This window comes from Cricetulus griseus, chromosome 2 (assembly GCF_003668045.3).
Source record: "Cricetulus griseus strain 17A/GY chromosome 2, alternate assembly CriGri-PICRH-1.0, whole genome shotgun sequence".
NCBI lineage: Eukaryota > Metazoa > Chordata > Mammalia > Rodentia > Cricetidae > Cricetulus > Cricetulus griseus.
In genome coordinates this window covers 337,120,894-337,148,650 of record NC_048595.1, presented here as the reverse complement: position 1 = coordinate 337,148,650, position 27,757 = coordinate 337,120,894, and the positions used below count along the sequence as shown (strand labels likewise).

The following is a 27,757-nucleotide window of genomic DNA, read 5'->3' as shown; positions in this document are numbered from 1 at the left end:
CACTACAACAATGGATTGTTGGCCTATGCTATGCTACACAGTAGATGCTCAGGACATTGGGTTCTCAAGGTTACTCTCATGTTATTTAACTGGGCTATTCTGTACCTCAGTTTCTGATTTTGAAAGAGACATAAATTAACTTACAGAAGTCTCTAAAGATTGAAAAACAAAAGCAGCAATTAAAAATAATGAAACTGAAGACTCATTGTGTGACTCCTGTTTGCAGGGTACGGAGTTTGAGCCCAGGCACTATCAAAAGAGAAAAACGCTCTTCAACTCCTTTAATCTAGGTTGATCTCTGTTAGCTTGGTCTTAATTTGCTGGTTAGCATCGGCATGTGTACTTCCTTACTCTTTGGTCATTAATGGTTTGTTGTTGTTTAGTCTGCTTGGTTTTTTTCTGGGGGGGGGGTGTTTGTTGGTCTTTTTTTTTTTTTCTAGACAGGGTTTCTCTGTGTAGCCCTAGCTGTCCTGAAACTCACTCTGTAGACCTGACCTCTAACTCAGAGAACTGTCTGCCTCTGCATCCCAGACTGTTGGTTTTTGGGTTTTGGTTTGTTTGTTTTGTTTCGCTTTTCGATACATGGTTTCTCTGTGTAACCTTTGGAGCCTGTCCTGAAACTCACTCTGTAGACCAGGCTGGCCTCTAACTCACAAACATCCACCTGCCTCTGTCTCCCGAGAAACAGGATTAAAGACCTGTGCCACCACTGACTGGCTCTGTTGATTTTCTTAGTGGTAACTTATTGTTGTGGTTTGTTTGAGACAGCATCTTGATGTATAGCCCAGGCTGGCCTTGAACTTGCAATCCTCCTGCTCTAGCCCCCATGCCAAATGTTGGGATTTCAGGTGTGGCATGCTCTGCCCCATCTGGCTCTTAGTGGCATCTCTTTAATCTTTAGATAATTTTAACTCTAATGAAGTCCATTTATCTACTTCATTATCCTTCTGCAGGTTTTGTATCTAGTCCAAAATACTTGGCATACTTCAGAACCCTGAAGGTGTTTTCCTGAATATGCATTTTCACCTAAGCTTAAAGTCCAAGCCTACTCAATCTCAATTCACTTACTGTGTATGGGGTGAGATAAATGTTGACTTCCATTTTTATTTATAAAACTACCCAGTTGATTTGGCACCAGGAGAAGAGAGCCAGGAAGCAGCACTCCTCCATGGCCTCTGCTTCAGTTCCTGCCTCCAGGTGCCTCCCTCAGTTCCTGCTCTGACTTTCCTGGAGAATGGACTAGAAGCTATAAAATCAAATCAACCCTTTCTTCCCCAAGTTGCTGTTGGTAGTGGTCTTTTATCACATCAATAATAGAAACCCAACTAAGACATCCTGTAGATGACTATAGTCTAAATAAGTCACACAGGGTCACTACCCTTCAGAAGTGTCTGATCTGATGGGAGAGACAGGCTGACATGATGAGTCATGACTATAAAGCAGGGAAGGAAACCACACTGCTTCAGGTGTCGGAAGTACAAGAAAGAGCTCCATTTGGTTTTTGATGAGTGAAATCAGCCTCACAGTCAGTCAGCAGGTGCTGGCAGAAGTCACAGCATGCTTAATGTGTTTAAGAATGAGGAGAGCAGTGCTGGAGTGCAGGTGAGTGAAGGGGCTATTGGGGGAGGTGACCTCGGAGAGGAAAGGGACCACCCGGGGAAGAGCCTTGGAGGACATTTTAAGCTTTTACTGTGACTAAAATGGAAAGTTATCAAAGGGTTTTTTTGTTTGTTTCGGATTTTTTTTTTTTTTTTATCTGTGTAGACCTGTCTGTCCTCAAACTTGTTCTGCAGACCACGCTAGCCTTGAACTTAGGGAATCTACCTACCTCTGCTTCTGGAGCACTGGGATACAGGTGTGAGCCACCACCACCCTAGTTCAAAAGGTTTTAAGAAATGACCTGATCTGATTGATGTCTCCTAAAAGGATCTTTCTGGCCAAGTATCGGTGCACACGCCTTTAATCCCAGCACTGGGGAGGCAGAGGCAGGCAAATCTCTGTGAATTCATGGCTAGCCTGGTCTACAGAGCTATTTCCAGGACAACCAGGGCTGTTACACAAAGAAACCCTGTCTTAAAACACAAAAAACAAAACTAAACTAAACAAAAAAAGGATCTCTTTTTTTGTGTGTGTGTGTATGTGTATGAGAGCTATCAAGTTTGGTTGATAGTTTTAACCACTGAGCCATCTCACCAGTGGCTGGTGGTGGCTTGATCTTGGTGGCAAGTGGCTATGTTCAGGGTACTCTCTGGCAAAAGACCTACAGGATTGGCTGACAGACTAAGTATGAAATGTGAGAGAACAGAGGAGTCAATGCCTGTGACTTCAGTAGAAGGATGTTCTGCCATTTACCAACCGGGGAAAGCTGTGAGGGGAACAAATCTGGAGAAAAAAAAAGCCTGAAGCTTTATTCTCCTACTTTAAATATAGATCTTACTCCCTGATGTCCAGACAAGTTCTCCCACAGAAGACCTAATGTATGTAAGATGTGAGTGTAAGCGGAGGCATTGTCTGAGCTGTCAGTATGGTGTTCTCAAGATGAAGCTGGAAGCGCTGTGGGGATGGGCTGTCCCTCAGTGAAGGGGTCTGCTCTCAAGGACAACTCGGGAGGGAGCTTGTCGAATTCAAATTACAAGGAGCAATAAGCAGGCAAAGACCAGATTCTGGTACACAGATCTCAAGTGACATCAGCTAGTCACAGAGGAAAACATGAGCACAGGCTAGAGGGGAAGAAATGATACAGGAGACATCACGCAGGATCAAGGAGACTAGAGGAGGGCACAATGAGCCACTGAGGACATGGATAATTCCACATATGGCTGAAGACTTGTTGAGATGACTTAAAAAGAAACTACAAAGGGGTAAATAAGAGAGGAGAAACAGTGCCAGGCAGGGGGCGGGCTCGTGTGGGCGAGGGGGGTAATGTTCCCAGCACACACACCACCATGTATTTGCTAAAAGCCAGCTGATCATCTTTCTTATTTTGGCAAGACAAGTTGCAAACTCTCCAGAGCCTAGCCTCACTTTCTATGTTAACACCTGTTCCTTAAAAAATTAATAATGACATGTTTATTTATTGATGGTGTCATGGAGCACGTACTTGCATGCCATGGTGCAGGTATGGAGATTAGAGGAGAATTCTTGGAAATTGGTTCTCTCCTACCAAATGGGTTTCAGGGATTGAACTCAGGGCACCAGACTTGGGGACAAGTGCCTTTACTGATGGAGGCACCTCACCAGCCCAACACTTGCTCCACTTGTAAGAAATAATTTCTAGAGTGAGTGGCCCTTAGAATGCATTAGACAGTCACAGTCAAGCAGGAAGCCCTGGACCCCTATCTTCTCCAGCTGTCAGTGCATCCAGGCTCTCTCAGTTCATCCTAGGGTTCAGAAGTTACAGGCAATCTGCTATGTAAGAAAAGGAGGGAATCTCGAATCCCAGGATATACATTAGATAAGACTGAATTCTGAGTCAACAGGATGGGGAATTTGGAGAGGGGGCAAGGAAGAAATTAAACTATGAAGAATTCAGGAGGCAGAAATGCAGCTAGGAGCATAAAAACTAATGTTCTGTGCCAAATCAGCATGCCAGCTGTGTGTGTGTGTGTGTGTGTGTGTGTGTGTGTGTGTGTGTGTGTGTACTTGGTGGCATGTCTCTCTCTCTCTCTCTCTCTCTCTCTCCTCTCTCTCTCTCTCTCTTTCACCTTTTCTCTAGGTTGACATTCAACTTTTCCATATTCTGAGTCTTCAGCTCCTGGAGAGCCTTTCCTGGATGGCCTGTCAACACTCTTATCAGAATGCTTCCAAGTCTTCTGAGCTGTTTGTGGCAGAAAGCAGACTGAGTGAGCTATAGTATTCCAGCATGCCCAGTATAGTTTCTAAGCTTTTATACTTTGATCCTCGTGGATACTTCAAAGGTCCAGAAGGGGGCAATGTGACATTAGGACTTTGGACCTTTTATGTTTCACTGACAATATGGATTTTAGCTAGCACTGCTAAACTCAGAATCCTAGAAGGTATCAGGCAGAGTGAGCCAAAGTCAGTCCAGCTTTCTCACTTGCTGGTAAAAACACTGAGAAAGTGTCATGTCCGGAACACAGATATTCAGTGGGAAGCCAAGGCCAATGATCACAATGCCCTCTTCGGTGGTTTGATTTAAAAGAAATGCCTTCAAAGTAGAGTTCCTCAGCTCGCATCATCTAAGTGTTTAATGGAAGAACACACTTGTGGTCTTCTTAAGACCCACTGTATTTTATAAGTGAATAGAAACAATTTTGTATTGAAGAAGCTGGAAAAAAAAAGTAAAAACACAAAGGTTTAAATTTCCCTTTCCCTAAAGCTTGCATACAATAAAGCAAAATGTATTTACCAAGTACAAATAAAATCTCAATCCTGAAATTTACATCATTACATAATTTACAGTATTTCTGGAAAAGTAAGGATGGCTAGGCCAGCAAGATGACTCAGTGGGCAAAGACGCTTGCTGTGCGAGTCTGGCAACCAGAGTTCAATTCCCCAAACCCATGTAAGGAAGGAGAGAACTGACTCCACAGAGTTGTCCTCTACACACGCCCATATGTACACGTCCTGTGATAAATAAAATTTTAATAATCACATTTAAAAAATAAATTGATACTGTTTGTTGAAACTGGCTTTTTACTCGGAAGTTATGGCGGCATAATTTTTGGATCACTGTTCTTTCTTCCATGTATAGTTAAGATTTGTGATTTAGATTACACAAAGGTGTGAATATTTGAAATATTCTACAGTACCAAAAAACTAAAACATGAAGTTTCTGTAATTGATTTTCTGTCCTTGCCTCACTACCCTTGGTCTATCTATTGTCTGTCTCTATTCACCCTCTATATCTACCTCTATATAACCAGACACATAGTGTAGATAGATATAAAATTTTAATTATAGAAGTAGTTATTCATCTTGTAAAATGTTCAGATAATATGGAATTTGATATAAGAAATCAAGGCACCTCCTTGCACAACCATTAGGTTGCTTAAAGAAGACATAATCTGGGATAGTCAGCTTTCTCCTGTTCTTTGTTTGTTTGTTTGTTTTTGTTTTTATCTGTGTACATGTTTTTTTGAGATAGAACAGACTGTCTTACAACTATCACTCTTACAATGCCCCTGCCTCAGCCTCTTGGGCGCTGGAATTGTAAGTGTGCACCACCCAGCCCAGCTAGTCTGCTTTCTCTTGCTGTGATAAAATATTTGAGGTAAACACAGGCTGTGGTGGTAATCACCTTTAATTCCAGCACTCTGGAGGCAAAGGCAGGTGATTATGAGTTCAGGGCCAGCCTGGTCTACAGAGTGAGTTCCAGGACAGGCTCTAAAGCTATACAGAGAAACCCTATCTCGAAAAACCAAAAACAAACAAAATGTTGTGATAAAAAGCTTAATAGGAGAAACATTATTTTGATTGATGGTTTCAGGAATTTCAATTCATGATCATTTGTCCATGTAGTTTTGGGCCTGTGGTACCCCACCGTACATTATGATGGCATCCACACTTCTCTCTGTGGCTCTTCCAGTCTCAGTATTAGGCTTCCATCTTGGTCTAAGTGGTTATTTCTATTACACTATTGTGTCCACATTCCAACCAGCCAGAAGATGGAAAGAAGCAAGAGGAGTGGGTATGTCTATCTCCTTTTAAGGCAATAACCTAAAAACTGTCTTTATTGCTTCTGCTCAGAGTCCATGACTAAAATGCAGACATACAGCCAAACCCAACTACAGCAGAAATGGGAAAATGCAGTCTTTGCCTGCTTGAAGTTTCTATGCTATAAAACAGTGGCTTTCAAAAATGGGTGCATGCCGAATCCTAGGAACCCCCAAAACAAACAAAGGCTGAGGCCCTGGGCTTGATTTTCAGCACTGATCTCAAGTGCGTTGCCTGTTCTGTGTGCAGGAATCAGTCAGGTAGGGGAGACTCAATAAGGGTTTCAAATGCACTTGAACTTTTTAATCAGTTGAAGTGTTTGCACTGCAGGACTCTCCCCTCCCCCGCAGCAATAACTGCTTGTGAACGATAGACTTTCCTTAGTGTGGCTCAAATAGAAAAGTTTTCTTAAATTCCCTGATCCCGTCACTCATGTGTTATTCTTTGTGTCTTCCAGAATACATTCCTCTAGAACTAAGTGACACTGCCAAACAGTAAAAGAGCAGTTTGGGCTTTGATGTGCAAACATTTTAATTCCCTAAAAATAAACTGTGAGGTGCAAGTAAGTCTGAGTGTTCCCACAGTGCTTCCTAAATTAGCTGTTTCTGAGGACATGGAGAATGTGTTCATTTTTCTGCTCAGGGATACCTGTTTGTGGCTCAGTGCATGGCACACTATCTCCACGTCACTCCCTGCTTGTTTGAAGGCAAGTATCATCTTTTCAAGATGGTAGGAATATTTGTGTTTCCAAAATGAATTATAAATGAGATTTAAATTTCTATTCAGCATCCAGGAGCCTGAAATATTTCTATTGGATCTTGGCTTTTTTCTTCCTCTTTTTTGAAATGTGTGGTTGGCAGTGACAGGTGACCTAAACACTCAATTCAACAACAGTTGAAAATCAAAGGCGATGTTGTTGACTTCACTTGCCATTAGATTTTCTTTACTTGACCTGTGAAAGGGGACTGAAGACAGCTCACTTGACAGTGTTGTCAGGGCATTCACATGGGGATGTGTCAGAGGCTGACGTGAAGGCTCTTCCTCCATCAGTCTCCATCCAAGACACGGTCTCCCATAAACTCGGAGCTCTCTGTTTGATTAGACTGGCTGGCCAGTCTAGGGCCCATCTTTTTCTTAGTCCCCAGTGCTAAGGGGGATATCAATAATGCATCCAGCTTTTGCACAAGTGTTGGTGGTCCAAACTCGTGTCCTCATGCTTGAATAAGAAACATTTTATGGGCTGGAGAGATGGCTCAGTGGTTAAAAGCACTGGCTCCTCTTCCAAGAGGTCCTGAGTTCAATTCCCAGCAACCACATTATGGCTCACGACCATCTGTAATGAGATCTCTTCTAGATTGCAGGCATCTATGCAGATAGAACACTGTATACAAATTTTACCCGATGAGTCATCCTCCCTGTTACTATACAATATAATTTTTAGATCATTGCTAAATTTTGCTTCCATCAGAGAATATTTGTGGTCTTAAATGCCAGGCATTCTACGTCAGACAATGCACACACGTCATTATGAGCATTACCACAAACACGCCATACCACACAACTGTGGTCCAATTGTTCAGTTTCATTTACTATGTTTAAAAAATTTTTAATCCACCATTTACAGATTCCGAGAGTTTATCAAAAAACTCTCCATTTCCAGTTTCTTTGGGTGATTACAAGATTTGACAAATGTAAACTTGCATTCCAGCATGGCTACCCGGCTGGAGCAGAGCAGAGCTTAGCATACTAGGGGCCTTGTGTGGGGTCATCCATATAGGACACTTGCACTACCCCCACAGACGTTTCAGCCTGTGATCTCAATGGCCATGGAACTCTCTAGTGTGGTAGAACACAGTATAGGAAGAGAGCTGATGGAGGCCTGATAGACTGAGTGGACCAGCCATAGATGGTGAGTGTGGGTGGACTCAGGAAGACCTGGGATGAATAATTGGAGAGTAACCTGTGATATCAAGTTGGGAAGCAGCTGTGTTACAGAGTAGCAGCACTGCACTTGTGTAGAAGCAGTTCATAATGATTTTGCATTTGCTTCAAATGTCTTCGCTGCTCTGCATGAGGTTCTTGGCATGGATGTTGAGAAATAAGAGCTAAGGCCAAAAGTAAAGATGGCGCAAATCATTTCAAATGAACTGCTTGTTAATGATCTCTGTGTGAGGGTGTAGTGCGTCTGAGAAGGATTACAACCACAGCTTTATTATCACTGAGTCTTGTTGCCACATATAGAAAAAACCCCAGATTTTCCTCTAAGCAAGCCTGGCCCTGCCAAGCGACAAAGGGATTGTCTGAAAGCCTGGCCCAGAAGGTTTGAAAGGGAGACGAAGAGAACAAAGGCAAGATGGCTTCCTTTGATATCATTTTCACAGTGGGTTGCAAGTCACAAAAATAAATTACCAAGTAGGCCCTGTTTTCTTTCATCTTATTTAATGCATTGCTGTGCTACAGCAGTAAGCTAATAATTAAGGACTGTTCTGCCTCCTCCAGATACTTTTGATCTATGATGACACGACTCCATATTTTTGTCTGACTGAGTTTCTAAGTTCTTATTAGGGTCCATTAAAAAAATGGTCAAAATTAAAGAGGCAAAAGACAAAAACAACAATGGAAACTATCTGTATCTGAAACACAGGAGATTTTGTCTGAAATTAGGCATATCTTTACTTCCATTACTTGTTTAATTTTCAACATGATCCAGCCTGATGTCTGAGGATACTACTAAAAGTCAGTCAAAATATGTACTGTTGGTAGCAGCCCTTTAAACTCTTAAGCAGGGTTTCTATTGACAGAAGTCTAATGTAAGTCTGCGTGGGGGGGGGATAAAATGCAAAATGGACTGCATTTTCTCATGGACACATACAAGTTATGCAGATTTACTGTTCCTGTGTGTTCTTTTATTCAGATTTTCATTCTAGTAGAATGTGAGAGTATGTGGAGTTTCTCTTCAATTATGACTGTTTAGAAAAGTACACAATTTATTGGCAATTCAAGTTCAATAGGAATATATGTTTGTCATTATTATTATTTTCAAGACAGGATTTCTCTGTGTAGCCCTGGCTGTCCTGGAATTCTCTGTAGACAAGGCTGGCCTTGAACTCACAGAGATCTGCCTGCCTCTGCCTCCTGGGTGCTAGGATAAAGGTGTGCGCCACCACTACCTGAATTTTTATTCAATGTTTATCATTATTGAGAATATTACAGCATGAGTGGGAATTCTGATAATCAGATGTTGGGATTTCTGAATGGATTGACCAGATCTTTCTCTTTTATTCTCTACTGTTCATCCCTCATAGATTAATAAAAATAAGATTCTTCAAGTAAATAATTTAATTCTTATGAGCTCTCTTTCTTGTCTGAGTGGTCTTTTAGTTTTTAGTGTTTTGTTTCAGTTTTATGAATATTTTCTGCTTCCTTCTTGTACTGTTTTTCTAAGTGCCTTTGGTTGTCGTGGTGGTTTGAGTGAATATGGTTTCTTTCATTTTGGAGCCCTTCCTTTGCTGCCTCTTGGGTGGCCATTTACTCTACTAGGAAGAAATTGAGACTGGTTAGGAAACTATCTCTCTCTTTGTCTCTTCCTAGCTCTCTGTTGTCTGTCCCTGTCTCTCTCTGTGTGTGTTTCTCTCTGTGTGTCTTTCTCTGTTTCTCTATATGTGTGTGTCTCTCTCTGTCTGTCTCCCTTTCTCTCTTATGTGTGTGTGGGTGTGTGGGGGAACTGGCTCCCAAGAATTGTGCAGTGATCAGCCAGAGAATTTTTGCATTACACAGTCTCCAAATGCAGGGTGGTTTTTTTTTTTGGGGGGGGGGATCTTTCCTCCAGAACTAGTCCAGCCAAAAAGAATGTCCTTCCTGAAGGTTTAAATGGTTAGTCTCCTCTTTTCCAGAAACTGCAAGTGCAGGAAGATGAAGGAAACAGGATTCCTTAGGCAAGTTTTACCTGATACCCTCCCCTGTGCCCAGGGTTCTTCCTGACTTGGGCAGAGAGGGGTAGGCAGAAAGCATCCCAGATTTCTCTGGAGAAGTATAGGCTTGGAGCTTGCTCTCTTCCACACTCAAATAGTCACCATGATTTGGCTCTGCAGTCTTCAGCCTTCTAACCATTGAGATAGCCCCCTAACCCTATGGTTTAAGCTTTTGTTTATATTTATTTATGTGATTTATTTTGGAGTAGACACAGGTTCATTTCCCCCTAATTGGATTATTGGCATTATCAACAAGAGTCAACTCATCTTCAATACAAACCTAATTCTTATTAATTTGTAGAAGCTTCTTGATCTAATTTAAATAGAAGATTAACCGTTTTCTTGGCTTTTCAGAAAAGAGAATCAGTTTAAGGCCATGTTGCAAGAAATCTAACTTGAGGGTATACAACCCATAAACCACTATCCAGCTTGACCACTGTCAGCAATCATATCTGACCTCTCCCTGATGTGGAACAAGAAGGGGGACTTGTTCCTAGGAGGTACCATAAGCCATTCAGGTTAGTGAGGTTAAAACACTGTCATCCCAGGGCCTGAGTAGAGCTCAAGATGCAGAGCCCACACTCAGCATTGGGGAACCAGGAAAGTAGAGGACAAGTCCCAGCAATTGTTTGGGAGACAAGGAAAGCAGGTGCCTGGAGTCCTGGGGGCTTGGGAAGAGTGGACCTCTTACAAGGAGCAAGGGCAAGGAGATGCATTTGCAAAGAAGGAGTCCTACAACACTTCCCAGTCAGATGATAGAACTGCAGCTAAGCTTTTCATCCACACAGGAAGGTGGTGTCGAGAATCCTAACAGCTGGTACAGTGTAGCCCAGGCTTTGAAACAAATGTGCTGCACTAAGTGTTCTGAGATAATTAAAAGTAAATGTTGGGCTAGTGGTATTAGTTTACAAATAAAAAGATATTTACCTCTACCAAACCATACTAAAATCTACCATTGGGTAACCTGGTATTTAGTTCATTTCTTCTTTAACAAACTCATCAGACGAGTGACAGACACTGTGCAGAGCCCTGGGACACAGAAAAAAACAAAGCACACCTTCTTTATTTATTTAGCTGTGGTAAAAGAGACTGTTGACAACCGAAGCCCAGTGCGGAGGCGCTGCAAGAGCACACTGAACCAACAGTTCTTCCTAGCACCTGCTCCATGGTAGGTGACTCACTGCACCCCCACAAGCCCTTCTCTTTTGCATAGGTTAAGCTACAGTTTCTTTCAGAATTATGGTTGATGCTACTCCTGTCTCTCATGAGCTCTGTATTGCAAATCTGACGGTATCTAGTGTCACTTGACCGTCGCTTAGCAAGACATCCAGAGATAGATTTCAGAGTGTCTGTGAACTCTAACATAGATGCAAATTGTATGGTGTACTTTTTCCTGGTCATGGATTTTGTTAGTGTCTCAAAGGAGTCTATAAGCCCAGAACAATCACTAATTAGTGACTTAAATTTCCTTAGCCAGTAAAGGAGCTTTTGCCTTAATATTTATTTATTTATTTATTTATTTATATGTTTTTAACATCTGAATCACTCTACTTTAAAGCTGTGTTAGTTATTGCTAAGAGGCCCCTTATAGCCCTGTAACTTTATTCCACCTTCATGACCCCATATCCAGAAATAAGAGGAATATTGGGCAAGAACCTCCTACCCTTTCTTATAGCAACCCTATACTTAACCACTAATAACAACACAGGCAGTCCTATACATAACAATAACATAATATCTTCAGGCAGACCAGAAATTACATTTCCAACGCAATCTGTTAGGTTGGGTTTTTTGTTGTTGTTTAATTGTTGTTGGGTTTTTTTCTTTTTTGCCCAATTTTTAGTTAAAAATGCTCAAGTTAAAAAATCAAGTTCAATACACATTAGAGAATGCTGTCAACATACATAGCCCAGCATTCCAGGCTGTGGGAGGGGAAGTGGGGGCGGGCTATGTTTTCTACCTTCACGGAGAAGTGACATTTCTGAAAATTATCAAAATGCCAAGGGGATTGATTCAGAAAGAAGATGCTTTGTGCTATTTTGTGAACATCTCAACAGGCTCTGTGAGCCTAGGACAATTAGTAGAATAGAGACCGCAGGCAAAGCCTGGAATGCGGTCCCCAGGGCAGCATTTGCACCACTGGCCACACTGCCCTCCATTTCTGTCTCTCACATAAAGGGCTGGGCCTGGAGACTAGCAGCCCATCCAAAGTACAAAAGTTGTCTTTGTCACTGAAAAACAGAAAGAATGAAAGAACTAGTGAAGAAGAAGCTGTACTGGAATATGAAGGTGTTAAAGGAGATAAAAAACACATTCACAAAAATGTAAGGCAGTTTGAAAACTGATAAACTCATTATTGTTATCTCATATTTTTAAAAAGTCTAGTTTTTGAATTGAACTAATACAATAAATGTATTTTCCTAAACTTGAAGAAATAGAATTCCCTTGCTTGAGGCTCATGACTGCAAAGGTCTCCTAAAACATGCATTGAGAGCATGTATACATGTTGACTTTTCTTCTTGTTAGACGGTATGTAATTTAGCATCAACTATTAATATAAGTCATAAAGTCGTAGAGTGCTTTTATAAAGATGTTCACTAGGCATTTTCATGTTCTCCTGTGCAGTATGTCAGAATGGGCTAATGTTTTCACTCTCTGTCTTTAGGATGAGCTGTCACCTGCCAAATTTTCAGGACAGCTCAGGGCTTAGAAGAGGGCTCATCTAAATAAAGGCCGGCTAAAGTGACATTGTGCGGATTTAATCCTCTGGCTGCCTGTGTGACCAAAGGCTGATTTACAAGATTTCCTTTCTGGAGTTCAGATTATTAAGTCCCCAGGGTCCTGCAATTTGACAGCAAGAGAAACACAAAATGAAGGTCAGAGATGAGAACCCGCTGCAGGGACTCGGGGGCCTCCAAGGGGCTATTGCACTCTGGAGTTCAAGACTGCCTGGTTACACGGGTAAATAAAGCGGAGTCTTTGTCCCCAATCGCAGCCACCTACCACAGAGCATCAGATTCCACCTCGGGAGGAGTTATGGTAACTGTACAGTGAGCTTGGAAACCGGAGGTGAGAGAAGGCAGGAAGGGCCTGGAGTGAGGACCCGCTGGGCTGTGCAGACTGTCTCTGGTCACTGAGAGGACCCGCTGGGCTGTGCAGGCTCTCTATAATCACTGGGTCTCCGCAGTTTCTCTCAGCTCTCAGCGCTCTCATGGACACTGTCCGGGGAGACCTCAGCTCACATCTGCCTCCTACAAGGCCTCTGCCTGTTCTACAAGCTGCCCTGACAGTGGCTCTGGGCTGAGATGGAAATGTGAGCCTGCATGGACGATGACTGCAGTGTTTGCGAATGGAGGCGGCCTGGTGAACACACACTGTGACAGGTGGGACCGGCGGGACAGTGTGGAAAGCAGCTGTCAGACCGAGTGTGGCCAGGAAGGTGAGGAGGACCAGCCACGCCAACTGACGCCCTTCGAGAAACTGACTCAGGACATGTGCCAAGATGAGAAGGTGGTGAGGGAGATCACGCTGGGGAAACGCATAGGCTTCTATCGAATTCGAGGAGAGATCGGAAGCGGAAACTTTTCCCAGGTCAAGCTGGGGATTCACTCCCTAACCAAAGGTAGGGTGGGACTTCCCGAGGATCACCTGCGAGGTATGGGGCCCTAATTGAGGATGGGGCTAGAAGGCTACTTAAGTCCATGTTCTTAGCTTCTGTTTGTATTGATGTGTCACTAACAATGGCCTGGAATGCTGTAGAAGACCTTCCAGAGCACTAGGGTCTCTGGATAGTAGGTTCCAGAATCCCCTATAACCAGGCGAACTACTCCTGTACTTTTGGTCTCAGGTTCTTTTCTGCCTTAATCTTAGTTCGTGTTCCCAATGATACTTAGCTCTTAACTTCACACTTTCCAGCTACTGGTCATTCTGGGACTCCAGATGAACAACGCTCATCACTTTGGCCTAAGGGAGGACTGTGTGGAAAGCACCCCTTTGCTAACCTTCCTAATTGGGCCCTTTCTCGGAGTTACCGCAATTTAGCTAAAGCTGGCAATTGGCATAAGGGAGAAGATCACTGGCAAGTCAGCGTGCTGAAACCACCGTGTGAAGCCCATGGGTTCTACCCTCTCCTGATGTAATTTAAGAAAAGCGGTGCGTGAGAGGAAGAGGACATGTGACGGGGTTCAAGCAGGGGGATTTTTTTAATTAGGAAAAGAGATCATAAAAAGGGGAAAGGGGAGGGGGGAGACCAGCCTCTGGAGACAGGAGCAGCAGGAGAGAGGAAAGAGGGGGTGAGAGAGGAAAGAGAGGGGAAGGGAGAGAGACAGAGGGAGAGAAAGAGAGAGAGAAGGATGGGAGGTGGGCAGGGCCCTTTTAATAGGGAACATAGGAATACGCACAGGTGGTGCTCTTAGTGGCTGCAGCTGAGGGGGTATCCTGTCAGAACCCCAAGGACAGGCCAGTACAGATGCTGAATGCTAACACCTGAGAGACCCTTCCTGATGTTTTCTCCTTGGCCTACCCTGTTACCATGCCCCAAGGTCCTGCTTTTTCTTCTATCAGGGATGTCTTTTGCTTTCTGTTTAATCTAGCCCCAATCCCACACCCCTCTAATCTGTTTTACCTCAGTTGAAAAAGCTCCAGAGTTGGGGACACAGAACAGTGGTATGGAACTTGCCTAATACATATGCCAGGTCCTGAGTTCAGTCACCAGCACAGCCAAACAAGAAAGCATCAGACATGTGCATGCCTGTGCACACCTACAACACACACATACATTGGTACATACATTCAGAAATCACTATAGCACCAAATATACCACCCACTCTGAAGCCTCCTCCTCATCTCAGCTACCTTACTTAGTCATTTCTGTAAATTCAAGTGCTTCCCCCAGTTTCCTAGCCCACATTTGCAAAATGCACCAAGTAACAGTGCTTACTTCTTTAGGTGTCAAAAGGAATGAGTAAGTGATCAATAAATACTAGTTACTGATATAATTTTCAGTTACATGTCTTCCCTTTGTGTAACCAAAGATAAGCTGAAATTTATTTGTTTATTCTCTGTATGTGTGTTTCCATGAATGTACATGTGTTGCCTGGAACTGGAGCTATAGACATTTGTGAACCACCATGTGGATGCTGGGAACTGAACCTGGGTCTTCTAGCAAGAGCAACCAGTGCTCTTAACAGCTGACCCATCTCTCCAGCACCAAAGCCTCTTTTTCAACTGAAGTTCATCCCTCATATAAACATAAACCAAAATCAGTTCTCCTGCATTGCCTGTGGACTGTGACTTCCAACTCTGCCTGTAAGAATTATTTGGGAAGGTAAAAAACAAGACTGCCTACAAACCACTCCAGAGCTTATTTGATTGTTGTGGTGTGAGATTTGGCATGAGAGTTATTTTAAAACTCTGCAGGTAATAGAAACACTGCCTAAGCATCTTTCATATACTGTAGACGGCTACTGAAGGAGTAACTTCTGATTTTTGTCAGAAATTGATCATCTAGATATTATTTTTCTTCAAATCCAATTATGTAGTATTTTGTCAAGCTTTCATAGTCTTTAAATGTCTTGTTTTGCTTGAGATAATATTCACCTACTCAACAATAGAGGCACTGCATTAACCTCTGAGGGATATAAAGAGAGGTAGCAGTTGTCACCCTCAAGTACAAGGGAAGAGAAGACATATGCAAACACGGACAATATAAGCCAGAGAGAGAAATACATAGCAAAGTTTTGGGTTTAAGTCTTCCACCTTAGGAATGTTGCACAAGTGACCAGAGGACAACTGAATGGAGCCAGTTCTCCCCTTGATGAAGAAAGGCATCCGTAGGACTGATACTGGTTAGGGTTCTCCAGAACAGGTTGTACTAAGGACTGGGAGATGGGATTTATTATAAGGTTGAGATCACATGATTATGAAGACTGAGGAGTTCCAAAATTAGCAGTAGGTGAGCTGGAGCCCCAGCAGAGACAGTGGGAGAGCTGAAAGCCAGAAGGCCCATGGGCCAAGAGCCAACGTTTTACTGGTTGAATGGTTGAATCTGGAAGCTAGAAAAAAAAAAAAAAACCTCAACATCCCAGGATTAGATAATTAAACAGAGGGCATTTTTAAATTCAGACTGGGCTAAGCCCACCTACAGCTTGGTGGGCCTCTGCTTTATCTGTATACTAATATGAACACTCATATTGATCACTCTTACAGATGATTAGAAGAAATATTTGACCAAATGCCTGGGCACCCATGGCTAGTTAAGCTGACAGAATTAGCTTTCACAGTTGGTAACTACGTGGTGTGGATGGAAGATGGCAGAGGGCAATGAACCTGGATTCCTTGGCTATGTGAACCAAGAATGGTACTTTTAGTATACATAGGGCAATATTAAAGAATGAGTGCACATGGGATGGAAAACAAGCAGAAACACTGATGTCCCGAAGAAACCATCCTCTTGGGGGGGCATATCATGAGATCAGAGCAGGGTTTGCATTGCAGTGATGACAGAAGGCAGTGGCAGTCACTGAGAGGGACAGCAAGAAGGAGCTTGGGTGTAACATTTTACACAGAGTGGTGGCTGGGTTGCACCCTCTTTTTTCTTTTCTTTTCTTTTTTTCTTTTCTTTGCTTTTCTTTTTTGTGCTGGAGATTGGGCCTGAGTCCTCATATATGCTAACTGATGCTCTACCCTGAACTACACTCTATCTCCATCTTACTTTTATTTTGAGCCAGGATCTCCTTAAGTTGCTAAGGCTAGCACTGAACTCATTCTGTAACCCAGACATTATTCTCTTGCCCTGGCCTTGGGAGTAGATGTGATTACAGGCCTGTGCCACCAGGTCCAACATGGTTTACATTTCATGTCTACATAAGCACATACAGAGTGGTTTGTATGTGTGTACGTGTGGTATTGAGAATCTAACCCATGGTCTAGCACATTGTAATTGAGCTAGACCTATGACAGAGCTGCACCTCAGCACCTGGAGTGGTTTTAAATATATTCATTCTTTCTCTGTGAACACCATGACTTTTCTTATTTCAATTTTTTAAAAGATTTATTTTTAGCCAGAAGTGGTGGCACATGCCTTTAGCCCCAGCACCTGAGATGCAAAGGCAGGCAGATCTTTGAGTTTGAGCAGTCTGGTTTACAGAGTGAGTTCCAGGACAGCCAGGGCTACACAGAGAAACCCTGTCTTCCTCCCACCCCCAAATTTTATCATTATTGTTATTATTATTATTATTATTATTATTATTATTATTATTATCATTATTATTATTATTAAGGTGTATCAGTGTTTTGCTTGCATGTATGTCTGTGAGCTATGATGGTTCCTTTAGAACAAAGGCCATTGCAGTCTGTAGGGTCATGTGCCTGCTACTCTCTCAGCAGAGCTCAAGGTCTGAAGTATCTCTAAGGTAAATAAAGAAGGCAGCATGCTGGTAAGTGTAAGTGTATCCATCACAGACAGAATAGCCAGCTAAGCTGAGAGAACACCATGAGGCAAGACAACATCCATTTTGCAGACAGGCTGTTAGGTGAGAAGAAAAATGGTGATTGGTATCTATATTAATTACATGGCTTTCTGTCTGGTATATTATAAAGTTACCATCATACCCACCTGCCTAAGTTTCAGACAATTCCCTATTGCATGGTTGGTGCTTTGTGAGGCTTGCATGCTGTTCTTGTGCTTAACCATCAGAGCCTAACCCTGTCCAGTGTAATCCCTGGTAATGGGATGGTATGTGCAAAAGAGGGCAGGGAAGTAGATAGAGGTTTGAGTAAATGTGGTCCCTGCACAAAGTCAGTTTTGCCAGGATTGTCATGTTTTCTAGGAATCACAAACAGTCTGGGTATCAGAAAACAGAGCATTTTAATGCCCAGAAGTTCCCAGGATAGGGCAGGACTTTCTTTTTGATTTTTTTTTTTTTAAGATAGGGAGGGTCTAAACTGTCACAGCTGACAGTTTAGATTCTCTTGGGATCTGCAGGGAGATAGGGCAGGCTGAGAGCCATCATGAATACCTTTTCAGGCTAATTAGAAATTTCTCAAAAGCAATGATGCACTCAGCTTCTGAATGTTTTATGTGCCATCTGCTATCACCAACAAACATGAAAGAAACCATGGTACCAGAGAGCTTTTCTTGGTTGCTGCCCTTTTGACCTCTACCTTGCTCTTTCCCTTGGCTTAAGTTTCAAGAATCTTTGCTTCTTCTCTTTCAGTTTGTTTATTCATTGGTCTACTTGTTTATTTTTCTTTATTTAGTCATTTGTGTCATGTATGGGTGTGTGTATGTATGTGTGGGTGGGTAGCCTCACCCATACAGTCACGTGTGGCGGCTAGAGGGTGACACTGGACTCTCCTCCTTTATCTCTTTCTCACCTTTAAAAAATTTAAAATTTCATTCTTTAAAAATTTCACTCAAACAAGAATGCAATGTATCTCTCTTAACCCTTGAATTAAAAATTAAAAATTTATTCTTTGGTAATTTCATCCATGAATACAATGGATCTATCTCTTTTACCCTAAAAATTTTTTAAATTTAGCCGGGTGGGGGTGGCACACACCTTTGATTCCAGCACTTGGGAGGCTGAGGCAGGTGGATCTCTGTGAGTTTGAGGTCAACCCGGTCTACAAAGTGAGTTCCAGGACAGCCTCCAAAGCCACAGAGAAACCCTGTCTCTAAAAACAAACAAACAAACAAAAAAAAAAACAAGAAGAAAATTTTAAAAAAATATTCTTTGGGAATGTCATATATGAACACAATGTATTTAGATAATATCCCCCACACCGATTCCTCCTCCCGTTCTCCTAGATTGGACCCGCTAACTCTTTCCTAACTTCATGTCCTCCTCTTTTATAAGTCACCGAGTCCAATTGCTGATGATCATATGTGTCCACCGTTTTTTTTATAATATTAATTTGTCGATAGACTTGGAACTCACTATTTTTGCTAGATTTGCTAACCAGAGATGCCAGGGTGACCCTTCTCTCTCTGCTCCCTATAACACTAGAGCTCTAGCTTTTACAGTTTACAGTTGCTGGGGATACAAACTCAGATCCTCATGCTTGCATCTCTCTCCTCTCCCTATAGCACTAGAGCTGAAGCTTTTACAGTTTGTGCTGGGGATACAAACTCAAGTCCTCACGCTTGCATAGCCAGTGCTTTGCCCACTAACCCGTCTTCCCAGTTACCATCAAACAAGCAATACACACTAAGCACCTCCTGCATGCTTGCTTTGCTCTGGACTTTACAGAGATGAGTAAGACATGCCTCTTGTCTTGTAGGTACTTGTAGCTGTTTAGAGGAGACTGACTGAAAACAGCTAACACTTGTCACAGAGTAAGGAAGGCTATGAGTGTGTGTGTGTGTGTGTGTGTGTGTGTGTGTGTGTGTGTGTGTGTGTGTGTTTGTGCTCACTGGGCACCAGCAGAATCCAGAAAGGGTCTATTGACTAGAAAGGTTTACAGTGGGTCCTGAGATTTACCTCACAGGGCAAAGTAGGAAAAGCTTCAGGAAGAGAGAGAGAGAGTATGTGAAGTACACACAGGTGAGAACCAGAGAGGGGACACTTAGAAATTTAAAAGTAGTCAACAGAGCTGGGGCAGACGGCACCTGCAGAGTGGCAGGAGTGAACATGGGTGATATTGAGGTAATCATTGGCTTGCCCAAAAAGACACTTCTTGCTTGGTTGAATGTTGTCATTTAGGTATCAGAAAGCCACTGAAGACTGTAAACAAGTAACTAATGGGATCTGATTTCAGTGAGCAAGGTGAGCTGAAGGCAGGGAGTCATAAGAGTGAATGAAGCCAGCCTAATGGCCCAGATGAATGAATGATGATGTCTACTCTAACTAAGGGAGTGGCAAAGAGGATGGAGAGGATGGGTGCAGTTGAAAATGGTTTAGAATACTGAAGACTGGGCTGTGTGATGGATCAGTGGATAATGTGCCTGCACTGCAAGTGTGAGGACCATGCCAGGTGGTGGTGGTGCATGTTTTTAATCCCAGCATTTGGGAGGCAGAAGCAGGCAGATATGGTGAGTTAAGAGGCCAGCCTGTTCTATGAAGTGAGTTTTAGGATAGCTAAGGCTGTTACACAAAGAAACCCTGTCTCAAATATAACAAGCAAGTGTGGGAACCAGAGTTCAGATATTCAGGACTCACATACAAATCAGGTTGGCCGGTCTGTAACCAGTGCCCAAGGGGCAAAGACAGCGATCCGCAGAGCAAGGTGGCTAGAGTAGCTGAACTTGTGAGCTCTGGGTTTAGCAAGAGACCCTGCTTCAACAAAGTAGAGACAGATTGAGGAAGACACTTGGCATCAGATACTGCATCATATTATAACTTGGAGTTCCCCCACATTTATTATAAATGTTAAACACTTGAAATATTTGGTGAATTGCGTCAGTATGCTAACTTCTCATGGAAGCATAGCAATGGTGAAGAGCTAGCAGATGGAAGGAGAATGGCAAACCTGTGTAAATAAAGCCCATTGGAGCCAGGTGGTGGTGGTGCATGCCTTTAATCCCTATCTTGGGAGGCAGAGGTAGGTAGATCTCTGTGAGTTCAAGGCCAGCCTGTTGAGTTATTGTTTTTGGTCTTTTAGCATTTTGAAAGGCCCACCACCAAGCTCCCAAATAAATCACACACAGAGGCTTATTCTTAGTTATGAATGTCTGGCCTTAGCTTGGCTTGTTTCTAGCTAGCTTTTCTTAAATTAACTTGTCTATGTTTGCCTCTGGGCTTTTCCTGTTTTCTTCTGTAAATCTTACTCTTACTCTGTGGATTGCTGGGTGGCTGGGTGGCTGGGTGGCTGGGTGGCTGGGTGGCTGGGTGGCTGGGTGGCTGGGTGGCTGGGTGGCTGGGTGGCTGGGTGGCTGGGTGGCTGGGTGGCTGGGTGGCTGAACACTGATGTCCCCCTCTCCTTGTTCCCCAGCTCTCCTTTTCCTTGGTTCTCCTTCTATTTATACTCTCTCCCTGCCAGCCCCACCTATCCTTGCTCCTGCCTCTCTATTGGCCATTCAGCTCTTTATTAGACCACCAGGTGTTTTAAATAGGTAAAGAATCACAGCTTCACAGAGTTAAACAAATGCAACACAAACAAAAGTCACACACCTGAAAATAATACCCTACCACATCAGCCTGGTCTAAAGAGTTAGTTCCAGAATAGCTAGGACTGTTACACAGAGAAACCCTGCCTCAAAAAACCAAAAAGGAAAAAAAAAAAAAAAGCCCATTGTTTTTAAGAAGGTAACCCCCTCACCCCTTAAGGTGGAAGAGAAGACGAAGAAGGAAGAAATTATGGAGTTATTTGTTATGGATACTTAATAATTTGAACCCTTCATAAAAATTTGCAGATATCTGGATTCTCCTGAAAACTAAAAAGCAGAAAGCCCAGCAACTTCAGATCTTCGGTCAAAAGAGCAATGGCCATTGGAATTGGATAGCAGCAGCCATTGTCCTTTCTCAGGCACACCTCAGGACCCTGCAGCCCCACTCAGCACCTGCCTTGGTACCACCATCTCTCCTTCCCACGCGTCAGCTTCTCAGCTGCACTTCCCATGCTGCAGTCAGACCATTGTCTCCACAACTGGAGTCAAGATTATGACACTCTCTATAAAGCCCTGGGTTTCCTAAGGCTGCCTTCCCTAAAACAGGCTCCAAGACTGGGGGTTACCTCACCATGCTAGCACTCCTGGTTAATCTGGGGATCACTATCCATCAGTCCACATCTCCATCATAGAGGGGTCCCCTCAGCCTCTCTAGCACAAATGTTACATCTCATTAGGCTAACACATGCCTCATCCCCTGGGCTTCTCCTTCACCCCCAGTCATAATTTAGTGTTCTTATTCAGAGGGGCCATGCCATAAAAAACAAAAACAAAAACAAAAACAAAAACAAACAAACAAACAAACAAAAAACCCGACTGGATTCTTTCCTAATATTAGCCACACATATATAATAAGGGCTTATTTTCCAATTCCTTCTCTCACTGAATCATAACAACAATGTTTGACTGGGCAGTGGTGGCACATGCCTTTAATCCCAGCACTCAGGAGGCAGAGGCAGGCGGATCTCTGTGAGTTCGAGGCCAGCCTGGTCTACAGATTGAGTTCCAGGACAGGCTCCAAAGCTACAGAGAAACCCTATCTCAAGAAAACCAAACCAACCAACCAACCAAAGAGGCACTCACTCCAATAGCACTTGTCCCACCCTCCTCTAGTTCTGGCTGGGAAGGGAAGCCTTTGTTAAAGCCATGAAGTTAGCAGTAGGGTTCTAGTAAAGGGAGATTAGGATCCCCACTGCCACCTATTGTTGAGCATTCTCAGTGCATGGAGGAAAGAGGCCACTGAGATCAGTACTGTTCTGGGAGCCTGAGACAGGAGAAGGGAGAAAGCAGGAGAAACCCCTTCTGCAGAGACTGTGAATCCGGGAGGTGGCATTTTAGCTCCTGCAATGACAACTCACCCAACAAACTGTACAAAATGTTGGTTCAGGGTAACAGCGAGTGGCAATCAACACCAAACACTGAAAGGAAGAAAAGATTCGACCAAGGAAGAAGAATGCCCAGTGGATGGAGAAGGATGCCCATTAGCTGGACTGATAGCCTGTAGAAATAGCCAAACTGGGACTTAATTATTCATGATTTGCCTCCTCGATGCTCAATATTGCTTCCAACGGAAACACTTCTCACATTAGACACCATTACTACCTCTGTCCATTTCAGAAAGCTGAATTGACCTTTGACATGCTAATGACAATGCCTGCTCTGAGTAAGTGGCTTCTGTTTTCATGCCAATAACACTGTACCAAAGTTCTTCAAAGCAGGTGTGTTGCAAGTAGGTCAAACAGCAGTCTGTCGTCGTCTCTTCTTGTCTGCTAGCGTTTTCTGGGTAATCTGGCCAAATTTGAACACTGAAATGATGTTGTGTTATGAACTCAAGATTCATTTATTTTCAATGGTAACCATTTTTGTCATGTGCTCTATATTTATTTTAGAAAAATCACAAGTATTAATCAACTCAAAATTTATAAAAAAAACTGTGATTCTCTAATTAGAAGATAAATCTTCTAGGGCTGGGGTATAGTTCAGTTGGCACAGTGCTCACACAGTAGACACAAAGCCCCCTGGCTTTAGTCCCTGGCCCGGTAAAAAAAGTAGATGTTAGTACCACACACCTGTAATCTTAGCACTTGAGAGATGGAGGCAAGAGGTAAGAGCTTCAAGGTTATCTCTAATCATATAGTGAGTTCAAGGCCATCTTAGGAGACATGAGACCCTGTCTTAAAAAAAAAAAAAGTAGAGAACTCTTCTAAACTTTTTAATAAAATGTCTCACCGTATTTTTCTATACTAGTGAACATTTGTAGTTCCCTTATGTCTCTTACAGATTTAATGTCTTCTCACATCAATAAATACGGATGAACCTCATTTTAGGACATACTGTTATAAACAAAGATGAACTGCACTTTAACCATCTCTTGCTGTCTCCTTGCTATTTGCTGTAATACACGCACCCTTGTACACATATCAGGTTATTTCTTTGAGATTAATTGCTAAAAGTGAAATGGATGGATTAAAGTATGTATCATCTTCAAGATTTCAACACATTGTACTAAACTGCTATCCAAATTTATTGCACCAAGCAGTCCTCCCTCCAACTGTACAGGGATGGGCCAATTTCTTCATGCATAGCATAGACAGAGTATGTCTGTGTGTCTTAGATTTTATATGTCAGGCACAGATAGAGTAAAATAAACATAGTCCTCGCATGGAGAGTGAGGATAATAGGGAAGTCAGTATGCATAGGCTAGTGAACTGAGCCATGGCTGCTCGGAACACCCAGAGCCTGGGTGTCACGGTCATCTTAAGCAGGTGCCACAGAAGAGTCACCAGGGATGAACTGAGTCAAGAACAGGAACAGAGTGACAGAATGATCTGGATAAAGAAATGGTCCTGAGCATGAATGTTTGTTGTTTCAAGAACACCAGGCTGAAGTGGGTTGGTTGGAGAAGCTGGGCAGGAGACACAGGCTAATACTGAAGACAGAAGCCCCTTCTAATCAAGACATGCTCTCTGGGCTAAGTCTAGGACTTTTATCTTCACTTGGGAAACCAGGTGAAAATGATGAGTGAGAACTCCTTTGGGGGCCTGGAGTTGGCATCCAAACCTGTGTGTGGATATTGATACTGAACTTGAGAATTATTTTTTTCATTTCTGTTGATTTGGGAACCATGGGACCTCTATGTCTGATAGGACAAAGGAGACCATCCAGAACCCAGCCAATTTTTTTTTTTTTTGCCAGTTTTAAATACACATTTTCTCATTAAAAAATAACAACCACAAAATCTTTAACTATTTCCCTTTTTCTTTCCAGAAAAGGTGGCCATTAAGATTCTGGACAAGACCAAGTTAGACCAGAAAACCCAAAGGCTGCTATCCAGAGAGATTTCCAGCATGGAAAAGCTACACCACCCCAACATCATCCGCCTTTACGAAGTCGTGGAGACCCTGTCCAAGCTCCACTTGGTGATGGAGTATGCAGGAGGGGGGGAACTCTTTGGGAAAATTAGCACTGAGGGGAAGCTCTCTGAACCGGAAAGCAAGCTCATCTTCTCCCAGATCGTGTCCGCCGTGAAGCACATGGTAAGCAGGGGCTCCCGCTGCTCCGTCTGCTGTGGGATCGTGTAGCTTTGGTTTGTTATCAGGTAGACATCGCAGAGAAGGTCGGTTCTGCAATAGCAGACAGTTGGGCCAAGAGTCAGAAGTTCAACCAGGCGGTGGTGGTACACGCCTTTAATCCCAGTCTTTGGGAGGCAAAGGCAGTCGATTCTCAGTGAGTTTGAGGCCAACCTGGTCTACAAAGTGAGTTCTAGGACAGCCAGAACTGTTACACAGAGAAACCCTGACTCAAGGGGGAAAAAAAAAGCTTGGCTGGGACCATGGTCCTTGCCTCACAAGCAACATTCAGGATCTTGGTACACAGCAGGGGCATGGCTTCTTCAGAAGTTATAGGAGCCACCCAGAGAAGCCAGATGGTCATCCTTCACTCTTTGCCCATCATTTCTCCAAACCCACGTTCCACCTCCCGATAGCTTGTCATCTCTCCTCAGCCGTCCTTTCCTATATGAGATGCCTTTATACCTCATCTTATGTTTCACATTTTAGTCCTATCCACCCTTCATGACCAGCCAGTTCCCCTCTCTCTTTCTTAAATTTGTTTCAGTCTCAGGCCAGCTGACACCAAACTTTCTCATCTTCAGTGACTGACATCCCACTCTACCCCCTGCCCAGTTCTTACTGCCTCTGTGCCCCACGTATTAACTAACGCTCAATTAAGTCATTCTTTAGTTCTCAAATTATTTCTTTACAAAGCTGTATTTTGTGACACACACTGCCTGACTCTTCCAAGACTGTTTCTTCTGTGTGCTCCCTGGAGCCAGCCATTCTGCTGGGCACACAGAGGGAACTTGACTTGTGCACAGATACCAAGTAGGAGAGCAGCAGGGACTCCAGCAGATAGTACAGATAGGGGTCCACAGATGCCCCGTGTCCTGCCATATCTCGCTGCAGTCTGGCCTCTGAAAAGAGAAAGGCTGAATTGCAGTCATAGATGTCACTGAATTTGTTTATGTGCAAGGACCATGCTGAGCACTGCCCACACAGTGTTGTATATAGTTCTCATAGCAGCCTTATGAGTTAAGTGTCAGCATCTCATTTTATGAAGAAGTGATGTTCATATTACATGCTGATGGCATTGAATGTGAATTGGACCAGCTCCAGCTTATAAATCCTGTGTTGTTACCCCATAGGGCTCCCTGGGACAAATGGCATTAAACCTTTACCCAAGCCTTTTAAACTAAATAGGTCAAAGTTCCCAAGACTATTGCCTGAATTTAGAGTGTAAGGGCAGGAAAGGACACGTACTCACAACACATAACAAGAAACCTGTTGCAAGAAGCCTGCCAAATTCAACCTTCTCCTTTTGCTAAGTTATATAAGCCCACCCAGAAGAGGATGGTCAGGAGGTTAGAGCAGGCCCCAAGACTTTGTGCTCATGGTTTCCGTCAAGGGAAAACAGAAAAAAATCAGGTAAGATCTCAAAAAGGAAGGCTTGTTATTTGATTGTGTCTCAGAATTGTGCCGTTGCATAAGATCTGGGTCTTTTTTTTTTTTTTTTCTGGCATGAATTCCAGAGTCTGTGTGGCACAAATTCCAATCCTCACCCCACAGAAGACACATCAAGCCTTTGATTATACTGGGTTAAAGGTTGTGGTAGAGTTTGCTAATATGATTTAAATGGTTTCTATTGGACTCCTCTGGTTATGCCACAGAGAAACTGGATATATTTTCTAATTGTCATTTAGCTTAAAATTGACATGTTCCCCCATGTTTTCTTCACAGCATGAAAACCAAATTATTCACAGAGATCTGAAAGCAGAAAATGTATTTTATACCAGTAGCACATGTGTGAAGGTGGGAGATTTTGGATTCAGCACCGTAAGTAAAAAAGGTGAAATGCTGAACACCTTCTGTGGGTCTCCACCCTATGCTGCACCTGAACTTTTCCGAGATGAACACTACATTGGTGTCTATGTGGATATCTGGGCTTTGGGGGTCCTTTTGTACTTCATGGTGACTGGTACAATGCCATTTCGAGCAGAAACAGTGGCCAAACTAAAGAAGAGCATCCTTGAGGGTACCTACAGCATACCCCAGCATGTTTCAGAGCCCTGCCACCGGCTCATCCGAGGAGTCCTTCAGCCAATCCCTACAGAGAGGTATGGGATCAGCTACATCATGAATAATGAGTGGATGAGAGGGGTCCCATATCCCACCCCTTTGCAACCTTTCCAACTGGATCCTAAACATTTGTCAGAAGCCAGCAGCCTCGAAGAAGAGGAAAATGAGGTGAAAAGCACTTTAGAACACTTGGGGATTACAGATGAGCATATCCGAAATAACCCAGGGAGAGACGCTCGCAGCTCCATCACGGGTGTCTACAGAATCATTTTACATCGAGTGCAAAGAAAAAAGGCTCTGGAAAGTGTGCCAATAATGATACTCCCAGAACCCAAAGAAAGGGACCTAAAGAAAGGATCCCGCATCTACAGAGGCATAAGACACACATCTAAATTCTGTTCGATTTTATAAGTCATATCAGGCAGCTGGGAACTAACCAGGGACAAAGTCTCTGCTTTTAACTTTTCTCATAGACAATTTGGATGGAAACATTTTTGTAATTTTTAAATAAAATTTAAATTTGACATATACATAGCACCCCCACCCCAACCAAAGTCTCTTAGCCTAGATTCTGGCTTGACTTGGGATTTTTGTCTTCTTGTCATACTTTTTATTTGATTGAGAAATGTATGTATTTAGTGCTGTGTGCCAGGCAATGCTTAAGGTGCTGAGGAAACAGCAAAGCCAGCCCCTTCTCTTGTGTGTAGGAAATTCTTAATACATTACATAGATATTTGCTAGCAACTATTTTTATGTTTTTAAAAGAAAAATGACAAATAGTTGGAGATGCCATGCAGGCTCCCCACAGGACTACCTAATTTTAGAAGCATGCTACTTTGGATTAGACCTTTAAGGAGGGCCACTTGGAGTGGACAAACAGTGTGAGAGCAGAAGGAGTGGCCAAAGTGATGAGATTCCTCTAAACAGAGCCAATGACAAAGGCTCTAGTGTAATTTAATGGGGAAGTGATCCTACAATAGAATAATGGGGACAGCAGAGCAGTAAGAGCCAACACAAAGATGTTTATCAAAGTTGGCCAGTGGCACAGGTGACTGCCATTAAGTCCCAAGGATCTTGAAAACCACTGTGTACACAACATCTCAAGGGTCTGCCCAAGGTATGAAAGAGGAAAGATTTATTAGCCTCCATTCACCATTGGACAAGGGTAGTCAGTGGTGTCCTCCGGATTTCTAGATAATGCTGTGTAATCACCAAGTGTTGTTTTTTTTTTTTAGATTTATTTTATTATGTATACAGTGTCCTGTCTGTATATATTTCTGCAGGCCAGAAGAGGACACCAGATCTCATTACAGATGGTTGTGAGCCGTCATGTGGTTTCTGGGAATTGAACTCAGGACCTTTGGAAGACC

At 43.0% G+C, this 27,757-nt stretch overlaps 1 protein-coding gene across 2 annotated transcripts in view; it reads left to right on the top strand.

Moving 5' to 3' along the window:
• The window catches only part of Nim1k (NIM1 serine/threonine protein kinase), a 42,547-nt gene extending 15,630 nt beyond the window's left edge, over nt 1-26,917 (top strand). Inside the window, exons 2-5 of one of the 2 annotated variants that reach the window (XM_027401402.2) lie at nt 10,722-10,815; nt 12,313-13,269; nt 24,022-24,290; nt 26,049-26,917. In XM_027401402.2, the coding sequence (XP_027257203.1) occupies nt 12,978-13,269; nt 24,022-24,290; nt 26,049-26,798 (1,311 nt within the window). In that variant the 5' untranslated portion in view covers nt 10,722-10,815; nt 12,313-12,977 and the 3' untranslated portion in view covers nt 26,799-26,917. The remainder of the gene's footprint in view (nt 1-10,721; nt 10,816-12,312; nt 13,270-24,021; nt 24,291-26,048) is intronic. The other variant, XM_027401403.2, reaches the window with a different exon arrangement.
• The last annotated feature ends 840 nt before the right edge of the window (nt 26,918-27,757 follow it).